This window comes from Ammodytes marinus, assembly GCF_949987685.1.
Source record: "Ammodytes marinus genome assembly, chromosome: 5".
Classification (NCBI taxonomy): Eukaryota; Metazoa; Chordata; class Actinopteri; order Uranoscopiformes; family Ammodytidae; genus Ammodytes; species Ammodytes marinus.
The window spans coordinates 23,270,358-23,284,407 of record NC_137234.1 but is presented as its reverse complement, the minus strand read 5'-3'; the positions used below and the strand labels follow the sequence as shown (position 1 = coordinate 23,284,407).

The following is a 14,050-nucleotide window of genomic DNA, read 5'->3' as shown; positions in this document are numbered from 1 at the left end:
ATCTATCTATCTATCTATCTATCTATCTATCTATCTATCTATCTATCTATCTATCTATCTATCTATCTATCTATCCTTTGCCAGCTACATCTCGTCTGAACTCCATTTCCCATGAGCACTAGCGACCATTCACAGAATCATGAGACCCATCATGGGACCGTGTATCACCTTCTAACGACAGCAGTGTTTTGGGGTGTCCTGTGCTGTCAGTATGGCAGGGGAAACCATCGCACCTGACTGGGAGTTTGACCGTTTTGACGACGGTTCACAAAGTAAGTGCAACGTCCGCGCCTGACCCTGCGTCCTAAACTAAACCACACTAGCCTTCAGTGCCAGCCTCAGCTGCTAGCAAGGCTCCGTCTATTTGCTGGCAGAAAACAACACTCACTGTTTATTGCAAACAAATTCTCGTCAAATGGACACATTTAACATTATTAGGCGTAGTAGTTACTTCAATTACACTTCCAGCGTGAGTAAGGGTAAAGTGTAATTTCGTAAAATTAAGTGACAGCAAAGTCTGTTGACGTTAAAGGCTACTGATAAAGAATACAGCTGGATAAGTTCAACAGCTCAATGACGTCGCTTTGACAGTATATTGTAGTAAAAGGGACTGAGTAGCGAACTGTGACGCCAACTTGCTGCGATAATAGCCAACAAAATAAGGACAATGGCAGTGTTAGCAGTGTATATTTTAGTGTGTGTCCCCCTCAGCTATTATGCAGTGCTCCAAATTGAATTGAAATGGGTACTTTGGATATTTATTGTGTCCATTTCCGGCTTCTAATATGCATATGCGCCATAAGAATGCATACATTGTAATTCTTAAAGTTAAAAGATCAGCACTTTTTCAACAACATTTTAGTTACATAATGGGTCCAGTGCTGTGAGTTGCTAACCAGGTGAGATCATGGCAGCATTGATCTTTGCCTCAATATTGGTCTTGAACCTCCTCCCCCTGCAGAAATACACACAGAGGTTCAGCTGAAGAACTACAGCAGGTTTCTGGAGGAGTACACCTCTCAGCTGAGGGGCATCGAGGAGGCCTTGGATGACGCCGTAGGAGATGTATGGGACTTCACTCTCGACCCCATAGCCCTAAAGGTAAAACACCATAAACCAGTGGCTGTACTTCAACCTAAAATGACAGACATTCACTTCACTTCCCTTCCTTCCCAATACTTTCTACTCTCTTTCAGCTTCTCCCTTATGAGCAGTCATCCATATTGGAGTTAATTAAAACAGACAACAAGGTAAACGTTGAAGATGAGCGGAGTCTTTTTCTTTTTTTAAAGTCTCACACCCACTAAGTTGTTCCTTTTTTTCCATGATGACTCATTGTTCTGTGTTGTGTGCAGGTTCTGAACAAAGTCATCACAGTTTATGCTGCTCTCTGTAGTGAAGTGAAGAAGCTCAAGTATGAGGTAAGCGTGACCAAAGATCACGTGCACTCCATTGCACTGCAGCGAGGTTAGTAGCTCAAGTTGCCTACTCTCTCGCTCTCTCTTGGACCCCAAGGAGTTTTTCTTGTAAAGAAACAAAAGTTATGTTTTCATTCAGTTTTCCTTATTGCATGTTGAGGTCTAATGAATGTGATATATGCTTTCATTCCTCATATAATATTTAAAAATCTACGACTGCGTATCGTGTCTCCCTTGCGCCCACGATAAATCAAACGATGACCACTCATACAAAACCTCCGTATCGTAACTAGAGATCCAAAACTCCACTGGGAACCTTTTTTAAGCAACATCGCTCCTAACACGCGTCTGCGTTGTGCTACGAGATACAAATTCATATTTTTGTTTCCCTGCAGGCAGAAACCAAGTTCTACAACGGGTTGTTGTACTATGGAGAGGGAGGTAATCGGACAACTCTTTAACTCTTTAACAACTTATTTCTCTCAGTGGTAGTGGTAAACAGTGCTTTTTTTTATTTATATTAACTGACAGAATGAAGAGTTATCTGTGCATTTGTATTGCAGTGTCTGACACAAGTGTGGTTGAAGGAGAGTCACAGATTCAGATGGGCAGATTCATCTCATTTCTTCAGGTACACGATTCATAATATCCGAAAATAGTGTTGCTGACATGAAATCTAGGAAACACTAATGGTTTCTCTCTTTGTGCTTTGATAGGAACTGTCCTGCTTTGTTTCAAGATGTTATGAAGTGGTGGTCAACATTGTTCATCAGCTGGCTGCCCTCTACAACAGCAACAAGTAAGAGCCGCTTACAGAAGCCAGTTATGTTTCACAGTGAATGTACTGTTTGCGTTGGATCGGCCTAAACACCCACTTCGTCAAAAGGGCTTTTGTGCACTTCACATGCAGACATAACGGCAACTTACAGACTGTGTTTCTGGTTTAAATATGCGTTGCAGGTTTTGCTTGAAAAAAACAAATGTACAAACACTTTTCTCCTCTTATTTACAGGGGTGCAACAAAAATCATTGAGTCCTCGGGTGTCCATTTCCAGGTGGGTTTTTTTAAGATTGGACAGGTTTTATTTATGTCCTCAATCTGCATTCTCTATATAATGCAAAATATTTCTTCTTACCAATCCTGTGTTGCCTTCCCTCTGCAGATAGTGTACGAACACCTCGGGGAGTTGTTAGTGGTTCTGCTCACACTTGACGAGATTATGGAAAATCATGGCACACTAAAAGATCACTGGAAGATGTATAAAAGGTACACACACACACACACACACACACACACACACACACACACACAGAGCTATTGGAACAAGTGAGCTAAATAAAACAAAGACAACACAAAATTTCAAACTTCCTAGATAACCATGAAGGACGGCTCTCAACGGTTTATACAAATTTAAATGAAACCACTCCTACAGCCAGAGAAAATTGTTAATGAAGAATTCAAGACAGACACTATTTTGTATTATTGTTTACCTGTCTTAATGCCTATTTTCATCCCTGTAAATTACTTAGTAGATTTACTTAATCATTCTGTCACAGGCTACTGAAATCTGTACACCATAACCCTGGAAAATTTTCAATTCCTGAAGAGAAGCTTAAACCATTCGAGAAGCTCCTGCTCAAGCTCGAGGGACAGCTGCTGGATGGCATGATACTGCAGGTTACTTCATTTCCTTTGGGTCTTTTTAGTGAGTGTTTCGAGTTTTGTGCGAGATTGACTGTAAGCACAGGTCATATTTTAGGACTGAATACCTGATCATGTATGATCATCATTAACATCGCAATGTTTACAACTGTGTGACAGGCCTGTGTGGAGCAGAGATTCGATGATCCTGGGGAAGGAGTGGCTGTTGCCAAAAACAGTGCCTTTGCAGAGGAGTTCGCCTTCAACATCCGCACCATATTCACCAATGTTGAGTCCAAAGTTGGTCAGTTTGTCTTCTCTGGATTGCCTGCTTCCCACTTGTGTCTACTTTGTCCCGCTACTTCAAACTGACTTGATTTCATCTCTGTACCTCTTTTTCAGGTGAACCTTCAGAGATCGACCAGAGAGATAAATATGCCGGAGTCTGTGGACTCTTTGTGCTTCACTTTCACATCTTCAGGAGTGTCGACAAAAAGCTGTACAAGGCTCTTCTGGACGTCTGTAAAAAGGTAGTTCAGTGTTCTTGGCCTGTCTCTTCTTCTCTCTGTCATCTTTGTTTTTCCCTTCTTCATCTGTGGACAGTGGAAACTGTGTGCTCACGTGCGTTTATCCCCGCCCCTTCCTCTAGGTACCAGCTGTCACTCTGACTGCAAACATCATCTGGTTTCCAGACACGTTCCTCATCGCTAAGATCCCAGCTGCGGCTAAACTGATGGACAAGAAGAGCCTGCAGGCCATCAGAGCGCAGAGAGACACCTACCTGCAGCAAAGAGCCCAGACACTAACAAAGTCAGTGGAGCCTGAAATGTTTTCTTTGTTTTAAACTGATTTTTAGATTTGAGAAACTGATCATTTGTGTGTGTGTGTGTGTGTGTGTGTGTCTCTATCTCTCTCTCTTTAATGCAGGGATGTTCAGTCTTACTATGTGTTTGTAACTTCCTGGATGATGAAGATGGAGTCCATCTTGTCTAAAGAGCATAAAAGTGACAAGTTGGCAGAGGACCTGAACAGCAGGTGTAATGTGTTTGTACAGGTAAGGACAGACCGTGTTATTACCTGGCAAGATGTACAGAGCAGAACATGAACTGCAAAGAGCAGTTCAGGACAAGACTCATTATTCGTCAAAATGCATCTTTGGCGTGAGCTTCAACGAACAAGATTCCTGCTGTTATTCCTTAGCTGACTGTTCCCTCTGCGTTTTCTGTTCTTCACAGGGCATCCTGTACGCATACAGCATCAGCACCATTATCAAAACCACCATGAACATGTACATGTCCATGCAGCGGCCCATGACCAAGACGTCTGTCAAAGCCCTGTGTCGACTGGTTGAAGTGCTCAAGGTGTGCGAGGGTGTTTGTTCTTTTTGTGAGTGTGTTCATGCTTTCCACCAGTGTGTTGTCTCTAAAACTAATGAGGTCAAGTCTCTCCCTGTAGGCTGTGCAGCACACAGTTCACAGACGGTCCATGGTTGTTGCAGACTCTGTGTCACACATCACTCAACAGCTGCAGTCACAGGCCCTCAACGCCATCGGCAATGCAAAGGTAAAAACAAACACATGGATAATACATCATACATCATTGTTGCATGTTCATTTTATATGAAGCTATGCGTTGTTTTCTCCACGGAAGAAAAGGGTGATCTCCGACAAGAAGTACAGCGAGCAGCGGCTGGATGTGCTGTCGTCCTTGGTGCTGGCAGAAAATGCTCTGTGTGGACCCAGCACAAAGGAGCGACGACTGGTCGTGTCTCTGGCACTGTGTGTCGGTACTCAGCTGGTATGTTGGGACAAGCTGGTGGTTGATGTGTTACATACACCTCTGTTTCCTACTCGTTTCGTATGAAATAAAGATCTTGACATGTAAATGGCTTGCCTTGTCTTGTAGAAAACGTTCAAAGATGAAGAGCTGCTTCCGCTGCAGCTTGTGCTGAAGAAGCTGGATCTGATCAGTGAGCTGAGTGAGAGGTGGGATTTTTTCTTTTTCTTTAATCTGTGCAAAAGCAATCTGAATCTGGCAAAGAGATTAACCCTTCAGGCAGTGCAGAATATCTCCCAGGAGTTTAGATGTTGCCGTCATCACTGGCTCATAGTCAAAGTGCTTGCTTAGAAGAACAAGCCAATCAGTAAAGTTTGTGTAACCAAATGATTACAATGATGACATCTCGAACATCCATTCATAATCATGGAGTAACTGTCCTTGGTTATCTGTTGAATCATTTTTACTGGTACTTGTTGGAAACTGATTAAGGACCTTTTTAAGAACTTGTTTTTATAAACTCTTGGCACAAATTAATTTTTTTGCAATAAGATATTTCCTGTTTACCTACTTTTAAGAGTCTTGAGTCATCCTCAGGGATTGGTTTACTTTTTCTCCCTCAGGGTCAAGCTGCAGTGTGACTGTAGCTTCCTTTACTGGCACAGAGCTGTGTTTCCCATCTACCTGGATGATGTATATGACAACGCCGTAGATGCAGCACGAATACATGTAAGTCTACTGGCCTCTTAAGACCTCTTGTAGATGTTATTTGGGCAAGATGCGTAACCCGTTCTTCTCGTTTCTTAAAGGAGAAGTAAGTGATATGGTCCTTTTTAGCTAACTTCCTGTCAGTGACCAGTTAGCGGACCCCTCCCTTGTGCCTACGTCACCAGCACATGAACGCGCAGCCATCGTTTGTCAGATAGTGCCGCTAGGGGTGTACACGTGTAACCGTTTAGTAAATCATAACCGTTTAGGAAAAATCAATAAACAAAATTTAATTTTTTTTCTTCAAATTTAAAATTTTCCTTTTTTCAAAGTTTTTAAATATGTTCTGGAGACACGCATTTATTGATTTAACATCACTAATAAACTAATTGGGGATGATAAAAGCTAGTCTGCCGAATCTGTCTGTCCCTCGGCGAGTGTGTGTGTGTGTGTGTGTGTGTGTGTGTGTGTGTGTGTGTGTGTGTGTGTGTGTGTGTGTGTGTGTGTGTGTGTGTGTGTGTGTGTGTGTGTGTGTGTGTGTGTGTGTGTGTGTGTGTGTGTGTGTGTGTGTGTGTGTGTGAGAGAGTGTGTGTATCGGCGCACACACACACACACGGGGAGTTACCGTGCTGGGGCTCGACTCACAGCCACGGAAGAGTGATGAAAGACCTAAAGATTAAAGTTACCCGGTTGACGTGAACTACGCTCGTAAGTAGCCCAAACTTTATAACACCTGTTCAACTTGCATAAACGTGGACATGTAGAAATGTGCGATCGGCTATATTAATCAAGAAATTAATGAAGGCCGATAATGACGGTGAACACATGACAGACTGGCGAACGTGTGTGTGTGTGTGCCATGGACCTATTATAAGAGGTGTGTAAACGAGCGTAGTTCATGTCAACTGTGTGCTTACAGACGAACAAACGCGTATGTGTGTGTGCACGCGCCTACAAGACGGCGGGCGCACAAGGACATTGACGTCACGGTTAACCGTGTACACGAAAAAAATTCTGTTGTGTACACGGTTAGACATTTTTGTAAACGTTTACACCCCTAAGTGCCGCGATGGAGAGCAGCAAGACATCGTTCACGGCCACAGAGATCCGCCTCTTCATAGCACTCTGTCTCCTGATTGGATCAAACCAGCGGGATACTTGACATTTTAACTGGCAATTACTGCAAAGCTGAATGACTGGGAGACCTGTGTTATGAACGGCATACTGTTTAAGTGATTGCTGTATGGATATAGAGTGATTTAACACGTATATTAACATAAAAATATCACTTCTCCTTTAATGCCTAAGACATCACCTATGCTCTGTATATACAATTTGATTGAAATTGTTACTGTGTTTTCTTGTCCTTGGTTGGATCTGCTGTTGTCCCTCCTTCCTCTGTGACGTCTGTGATTGGCCGGAGCAGTACATGTTTAGTGCGCTGCGGGACAGCGTGCCCTCCATGTTACACGCCAAACACATGGAATCATGTGACCAGCTACTAGAGAGCTACGACAAAGAAATCATGGACGTCTTCAACGAGGTGAGGAGCAGAGGAAGTAGAGTAGCTTAATTAAATAAGGACGGTGTGCTGTACAGATTTTCGGACTTATGATTCTTAATTGTACAACCAAATCCTTAACAACACCCTTTTAACCTCCATGTGTACATTTGTTAAAAGGATTCTTATTCCTCCTCCTGGTATTTAACTCTTGCAGCACCTGCTGGACAAGCTGTGTAAGGAGATAGAGAAGGACCTGCGTCTCTCTGTTCACACCCACCTGAAGCTAGACGACAGGAACCCTTTCAAAGTTGGAATGAAGGACCTGGCCCACTTCTTCTCCCTCAAACCCATCCGATTCTTCAACCGCTTCATTCATATCAAAGGTGCTGAAAATCTGTGTTCAAACATGGATGGAAACATACTGTTGTCACCCCTTTTTTGTTGTTTTGGTTTGCAGCCTTAGTTTATCCAGAAAACATTTACAAAAATGCTCATTTTGAACATATTTGTCTTTTTGTAATATTTGCCCATTTACTGAAAAACTTATTTTTAACATTAATATAGATGTATATTCAGATGCAGACTAAAATGTACAAACCTTTTGTATTAAAATAACAAATGAAGATGATTATAACATTGGCACTCTAACTGTTTCAGTTGGAACTTCATTTGTTTGAATATTTTAATAGTTATGGTTGAATGCGTGCTTATCTGTAAACTGTGTATGGTAGATGTACAGTAAGTAGAACATAGTCATGTGGGTGTTAAAAATCAATGTGTGTGTTGTGCTGACAACTGCTGGAAACACAGAAGATGGTGAAACCAACATGTATTTGTCTTATTTTCTTCATATCTTTGCAGCCTATGTGACGCACTACCTGGATAAAACTTTCTACAACCTAACCACTGTCGCTCTGCACGACTGGGCAACTTACAGTGAGATGAGAAACCTCGCCACACAGCGCTACGGACTCACCATGACGGAGGCACACCTGCCCAGCCAGACCCTGGAGCAGGTATGTTTGCTGACAGCTTATACATCATGACCCAGATGGGATTCTTTTTTTTATCAGAGAAGCAAACTGGTTGATTACCCTTGTGTATCCTTGTCAGGGTTTAGACGTTCTGGAGATCATGAGGAACATTCACGTTTTTGTCTCACGCTACCTTTATAACCTCAACAACCAGGTAACGCTTGCAGCCCCACTGTTCACTTCTTGCTATCTTGAGCCAAGCATTTGTCAGTTCATTCATTGTATCCAATCTTTTTCATTTTCCTCCAGATCTTTATAGAGAAGGCAAGTAACAACAAGCACCTGAACACCATCAACATCCGTCACATCGCCAACTCCATCCGGACCCATGGCACAGGCATTATGAACACCACGGTGAGTAAAGGGGCGTCTGTCTTTGTGTCTTTCGTCTGTCCGACCTTTTTCTCTCGGATATGTTGGGGGTTGTATCAAAGGGTTCTTCTGCCTCACATGTTGCACATCTCCTCTTCACTTTTCATCAGGTTAATTTCACCTACCAGTTCCTGCGGAAGAAGTTTTACATCTTCAGTCAGTTCATGTACGACGAACACATCAAGTCCAGACTCATCAAGGACATCCGCTTCTTCAGAGAAACAAAAGACCAATCTGATCAGAAGGTGAGAAATGGCCTGGTTATGTCTAGATTCCATTCATTCTAGGGACAGTGGCTATTCTAGATTTTCTGTGCTTGGAACCAGTATGATGTCTGATCCTCCCATAAGAAATTTCTGTGGAAAAAATAAACCGTAACATAGCTTCTTGGCAGCTCTTTTTCAGCAGTAGTCATCCTTGTTTTTCGCTGTTGTTGTTGTTGTTGTTGTTGTAGTATCCATTTGAGCGAGCTGAGAAATTTAACCGCGGCATCAGGAAGCTGGGCATCACTCCCGATGGACAGAGCTATCTGGACCAGTTCAGACAGCTCATCAGCCAGATTGGTGAGGACAAACCACTCATGTTGTTGATCCTTTCTTGGCGGGAAATCTTAGAAAAACATGCAGGCACCACCAAGTTTACATTTTTTTTTTCTTTAGGCAATGCGATGGGCTATGTGCGTATGATCCGTTCTGGAGGCCTCCACTGTTGCAGCAGTGCTATCAGGTAAAATAGATTTGTTTGAGTCATAGTTGTGTATGTGTGTACTCCCTTGTAATGAAAATATGAATGCCTAAATAAATGAAGAGTCTGATTAACTGGATGTATTGTTTTTTATTTCAAGTATATTATGTTATATATCACTAGTATGTTTGTTTTTTTATGTGTGTTTCACTTTCAGGTTTGTCCCCGACCTGGAGGATATAGTGAACTTTGAGGAGCTGGTGAAGGAGGAGGGATTGTCAGAGGAGACTCAGAAAGCTGCTAGGTAGCTTGTCTTGTCTTTATGTCAAATAAGATATTGTTGGTGTAATATCAACTTTACACCTGCAGAGGGCACCACAGCACTATATATTTCAAATCTATTATTTCCAGTGTCCTAGATGTAGTGTTGGGGGATCTGACCAGCAACTCTGCCGAGGGGACAGAGTACTTCAAGAAGCTGGTGGCTGTGTTTGCACCCGAGTTTCGCAGTGCCAAGAATATGCACCTGAGGAACTTCTACATGATTGTACCCCCACTGGTAAGGTGCACAGACTTTTCATTTGTCTCTCACGCTTGTATTCTTTTCCTATTTGTATGGGTTTTCTTATGTTTCATTCAGTCTGTGCAGCTTTTTTTTTTGTGAATGATACACAACTAATCTGTCCCACAGACTGTGAATTTTGTGGAGCACTCCATCAGCTGCAAGGAGAAACTCAACAAGAAGAACAAAACTGGAGCTGCTTTCACCGATGATGGCTTTGCTATGGGTGAGTGGGAATAAAGTTATAATTTACACAGAATCGAATATGTAATACACAACATCAGCACAATTCTCTATGCAGTTTATTTTTAATTTGGCTTTTTACGTCCTCTCCTCTCCCTCATTGTAACGGCTGTATCTCTGGCTCTCTTAGGTGTGGCATACATTCTGAAGCTGCTGGACCAGTATCTAGAGTTTGACTCTCTGCACTGGTTCCAGGCCGTTCGAGATAAGTACAAGAAAGAGATGAATGCAGTGGTGAAGGAGCAGAACGTTCAGTCCTCCAGCCAGGATGAAAAGCTGCTGCAAACAATGAACCTCACTCAGAAGCGTCTGGATGTCTACCTTCAGGTACAGTCACTTGTCAGACTGCAACAAATTGGCAGTGTTAACATGTGCCTTTTTGATATGTATCCATTGATGTGCAGACAACTATCACTCTTTTACTTTGACACTGAAGAAAACTTAAAAACATGCTGATTATCAGGCAGGTTCTGGATTTCGGAGGAGTGTCTTTGTTACTCAGGAGATTTCTGTATGCTTATATTTGTCATGGACATTGGAGATAATGATATCTTCAGGACATGGAAGTGTCTGAAGAAAATATTTTAGGCCTCCGGGGACCTGGTCTAAAATAATAAAAAAACAATATATGATATCAAAGTTGGGTCTCTTAATAAGCTTTTACAAAAATCTGATTGAAAATAAATGTTGACACAAGACTGCCTAGCGTTATCAAACAGTATCCATGGCAACAGTCATTGTTTTCATAGAATGTTCAGGCACTTCCGGCTTGCTGAGGGTGAAGAGCTATTTTTTGAGAGCAGCGGAGAACTCAGATTCACAGCATTAAAAATCTCTGAAAATCTCTGGAGATGTCCAAAAAAGGAAAAACCACTGATAAGGCAATGGAGGAAGACAAAGTTTTTGCGGAAGAAATGAAAAAACAGTTGTCAGACTTGAAGAAAGGAATGTTGGCAGATTTGAAGAGAGAAATAAAAAGTGAGAGGGAGACGGAGCGAGCACTGCGGAAGGCTGAACTGGCTGGGATTGTTGACGAATTGATTGGGCGTTTTGATGTAAAAATCAAAGAGAAAGTTGCTGCTGGTCTGAAGCCACTGATGATCGAATTGAAGGAACTTCAAGCCGTCAATGTGAAGAAAGATCAGCTCTTGAAAGAGCTTGGAGATAAAATTGATGATCAAGAACAACAAGCAAAAAACAGAGATGTGATAATAACTGGAATGGATATTAAACCAAGGTCGTATGCAGGTGCCGGGAATGGAGAAGAAGAGGGCGATACAGGGAATGTAACGGTGGAAAAACAAGTGGCAATGTTTCTGAGAAGCAAAGCCATTAATCTGGATCTAGAGAACGTGGAGTCCTGTTTTCTTCTCCCGAAGGGAAAATTCGCCAAAAAGCGTGCTGTCATTCTGAAATTTGTGAGTAGAAAGCATAAGATAAATCTGCTCAGTCAAGGCAAGAAGCTTAAAGGTGAACAAATTGGAATGAGTGAAAATTTAACCAAGAGAAAGGCTTATCTGGCCTACCAAGCGAGAGGGTTAAAAAAATGTGGACAGGTCCAACAAACTTGGACGAGAGATGGAAGAATCTTCATCAAAATGAATGGAGCTACACCCGAAGAAGCCAAAATTGTGCAAATCAAAACGGAGGAGGATTTGGATCAATTCCGGAGGGACGAGGATTAAAGAAGGCAAAAAGCATGGACTTTGAACTAAAGGGATTTAAACTGGTTTGTGTCAAAATATAAGGTTTGAAATCGTAAATAAAATGTGCTCTGCTATTGATAACCTAATGGAATGTGTGACGATTGAAATTCAAATGAAAGATAAATGTTGATTATCAGCTGTGTGTTCAGAACAACCTATTCAAAATTGGAAGAGTTTCTCTGACTGAAGAATTTGTAAATACACTGCATGTTATGGGACTGTAGTCGAGGTCAGCAGACACACTGACTGTTTTGAATACTGTTGCAGATGTGTTTAGACTACTAGAGAAGAAATGGACAAGGCCATATCTGCAATGTCACAGGCAGAGAGGAAAATAGAGACCTAAAATTATCTGTGTATTAGAATGAATCTTCTTAAAAAAAAAGAAAAAAAAAATGTCTTACTGTAGTAGCTGTGTATCTGTGTATCTGAATCTTATGGCAGTGGGGGCGGGACCCGATAAGCCTTTGGCTTCTCCTGCTTCCCTTCGGACGATAACACAAAGTAATATGTATGAATATGCAATGAGAAAATGATGTATTATGTGTAATTGTCCGGAAGAATAATAATAAAAAAAAAAAAAAAAAAACTGCTGTGATTGCACCAAATTTCCAAGACCAAGTGTATTTCATTTAAATGATAATATCTTTAATTTGGATTGATAAATATGCCTAAATCTTTTCAGATGCTTACTATCATGCAACGTACTGCCCAAATGAAATAGTAAGAACAGAAGGATTTCTGTGTGGATTTAGGTTTACAGGGGCTTTAACATGTTATTTTAAAGATTTCAAAAATATACAAAATTTGCTGCAAATTGCGGCGCTAAGGGTTAAGTACGTTTTCTGCCTCCACTAGCCATTTCTGCAACCACTCCTAACTGCTGTCAGTATTGGAAATCAGGCCAAATCAGCAACTCCCATTGCTCCTTCAAAAATATAACCCCAAAAGAAAATGATGTGGAATAATCGTTCACTCTAAACTCTGTTTCTTTTCACTTCAGGAGTTTGAGCTGCTCCACTTCTCGCTGAGCAGCGCCCGGATCTTCTTCAGAGCAGACAAGACTGCAGCCGAGGAGATCCTGGAAAAGAAAGGTAAAGATTAAGTTTTGTTGTAATGAATAATGGTGCTTTTTTAATTATGCAAAAGCACACTTGCACAGCCACCCTGTTACACAGACGCTTTGCGATGATTTTTCATGGTGAAATGAAAGATAGTAGCCTGATTAACAAAGGACTTGAGGTCTGTGAGTCTTCTACATCCTATTAGATCTCACAAATAACCTTCTTTTTTTTCTCTTGCCAAAGGTGCTTTAGACGGTTCGACCCCCACAGAACCAGCCTCAAAGTGAACCTGTCTGTGAGATCAGCGGATCAGTGGTCAGAGCGTCAAGTGGTGGCAAAATGGCCAGAAGTGTAAGGAGAAGACTGTTGAATTCAAAACGCTCAACATCATTAGATATGTGTCAAGTGTCTTTTTTTTTTGTTTCTTTCCATTTAAAAAAAACATCAGTCTTAAAATCCCACAGCTTTGAAGTGTTTGCATCCTTTTATAAATTAAATTTGAATGTGTAGCATTAACACAAGCGACTGCAATTTGAACAAGTCAGGTGGTGTTACAAATGTTAGGTGAAAGTGAATGCTTTCCTTTGCCACGCTGCCTTCTTTCACTTTTGCGTGGTATCCGGATGGACTAGGTTACTTTTCTACAGCTGAGGCCTCAGCTGTGTATGAGCAACCTCTGCTGACCAGAGACAATTTCAGTCGATGACTTAATTGGCATTTGTGTTTTGATTGAAATACCTGCGGCATCTTTTGTTGGTGTCTATTGTATGAATTGGGACTGATTGTACCTGGCCTTTAACGGCAGCTGTTATTGCTTCTGTAGATTATAAGAAGGACTCTTGAGAATGTTTTTAGTGTAAATCATCTTATTTGTATTTAATTTTTGTCCACTGCTAATTTTATATTTGTCCATTTTATACATTGTATGAATGAAGGTGCCTGTGTGCCTTACTAACTAACTGTTGATTTGTTTTGATAGCCTAATTAATTTAGAACTCATCCATTTGAACACACATGTTGCGTAGTAAAAAAGCATCTATATTTCTCTTCAGCACAGGTGATTGTTTTTTCATTTTTTGTTTCCCAACTTTGTAACTATCAACATGTGGTACATGAGCCATAGTTTGGTCAAAATGACATTCCATAAATGAATCTGCTTGAAGAGAAAGTTCTGTAAGGTCTAATAAAATTTGCACTTTCAACAAAATGGAACTGAGTTTATACTGAGTAGGTACAGTACTGCATATGATTTTCAAGCACGTATGCTGAATGTTTTGTAAAAAATTAAACAATAGAAATTAATTTAAAAATAATTATACATTTCCCTGCAAAAAAAA

The 14,050-nt window shown here is 41.2% G+C and overlaps 1 protein-coding gene across 2 annotated transcripts; it reads left to right on the top strand.

Moving 5' to 3' along the window:
* Positions 1 to 135: 135 nt before the first annotated feature.
* On the top strand, positions 136 to 14,033 carry washc4 (WASH complex subunit 4). 2 transcript variants are annotated; one of them, XM_080027754.1, is made up of 33 exons: positions 136 to 272; positions 962 to 1,101; positions 1,197 to 1,250; positions 1,356 to 1,421; positions 1,814 to 1,859; positions 1,982 to 2,049; positions 2,135 to 2,217; positions 2,431 to 2,473; positions 2,582 to 2,685; positions 2,976 to 3,096; positions 3,241 to 3,364; positions 3,463 to 3,590; positions 3,710 to 3,870; positions 3,988 to 4,114; positions 4,296 to 4,421; positions 4,525 to 4,623; positions 4,711 to 4,857; positions 4,966 to 5,045; positions 5,460 to 5,565; positions 6,971 to 7,087; positions 7,263 to 7,431; positions 7,910 to 8,064; positions 8,162 to 8,236; positions 8,332 to 8,436; positions 8,565 to 8,699; positions 8,909 to 9,017; positions 9,114 to 9,180; positions 9,356 to 9,442; positions 9,550 to 9,697; positions 9,830 to 9,926; positions 10,074 to 10,270; positions 12,653 to 12,743; positions 12,957 to 14,033. In XM_080027754.1, exons 1-33 carry the CDS (start codon positions 212 to 214, stop codon positions 12,998 to 13,000), a joined length of 3,480 nt encoding a protein of 1,159 aa, XP_079883880.1. In that variant the 5' UTR covers positions 136 to 211; the 3' UTR covers positions 13,001 to 14,033. The 2 variants fall into 2 exon arrangements, with proteins under 2 accessions (XP_079883880.1, XP_079883879.1); XM_080027753.1 differs by having other exon boundaries at positions 4,516 to 4,623.
* Positions 14,034 to 14,050: the final 17 nt, after the last annotated feature.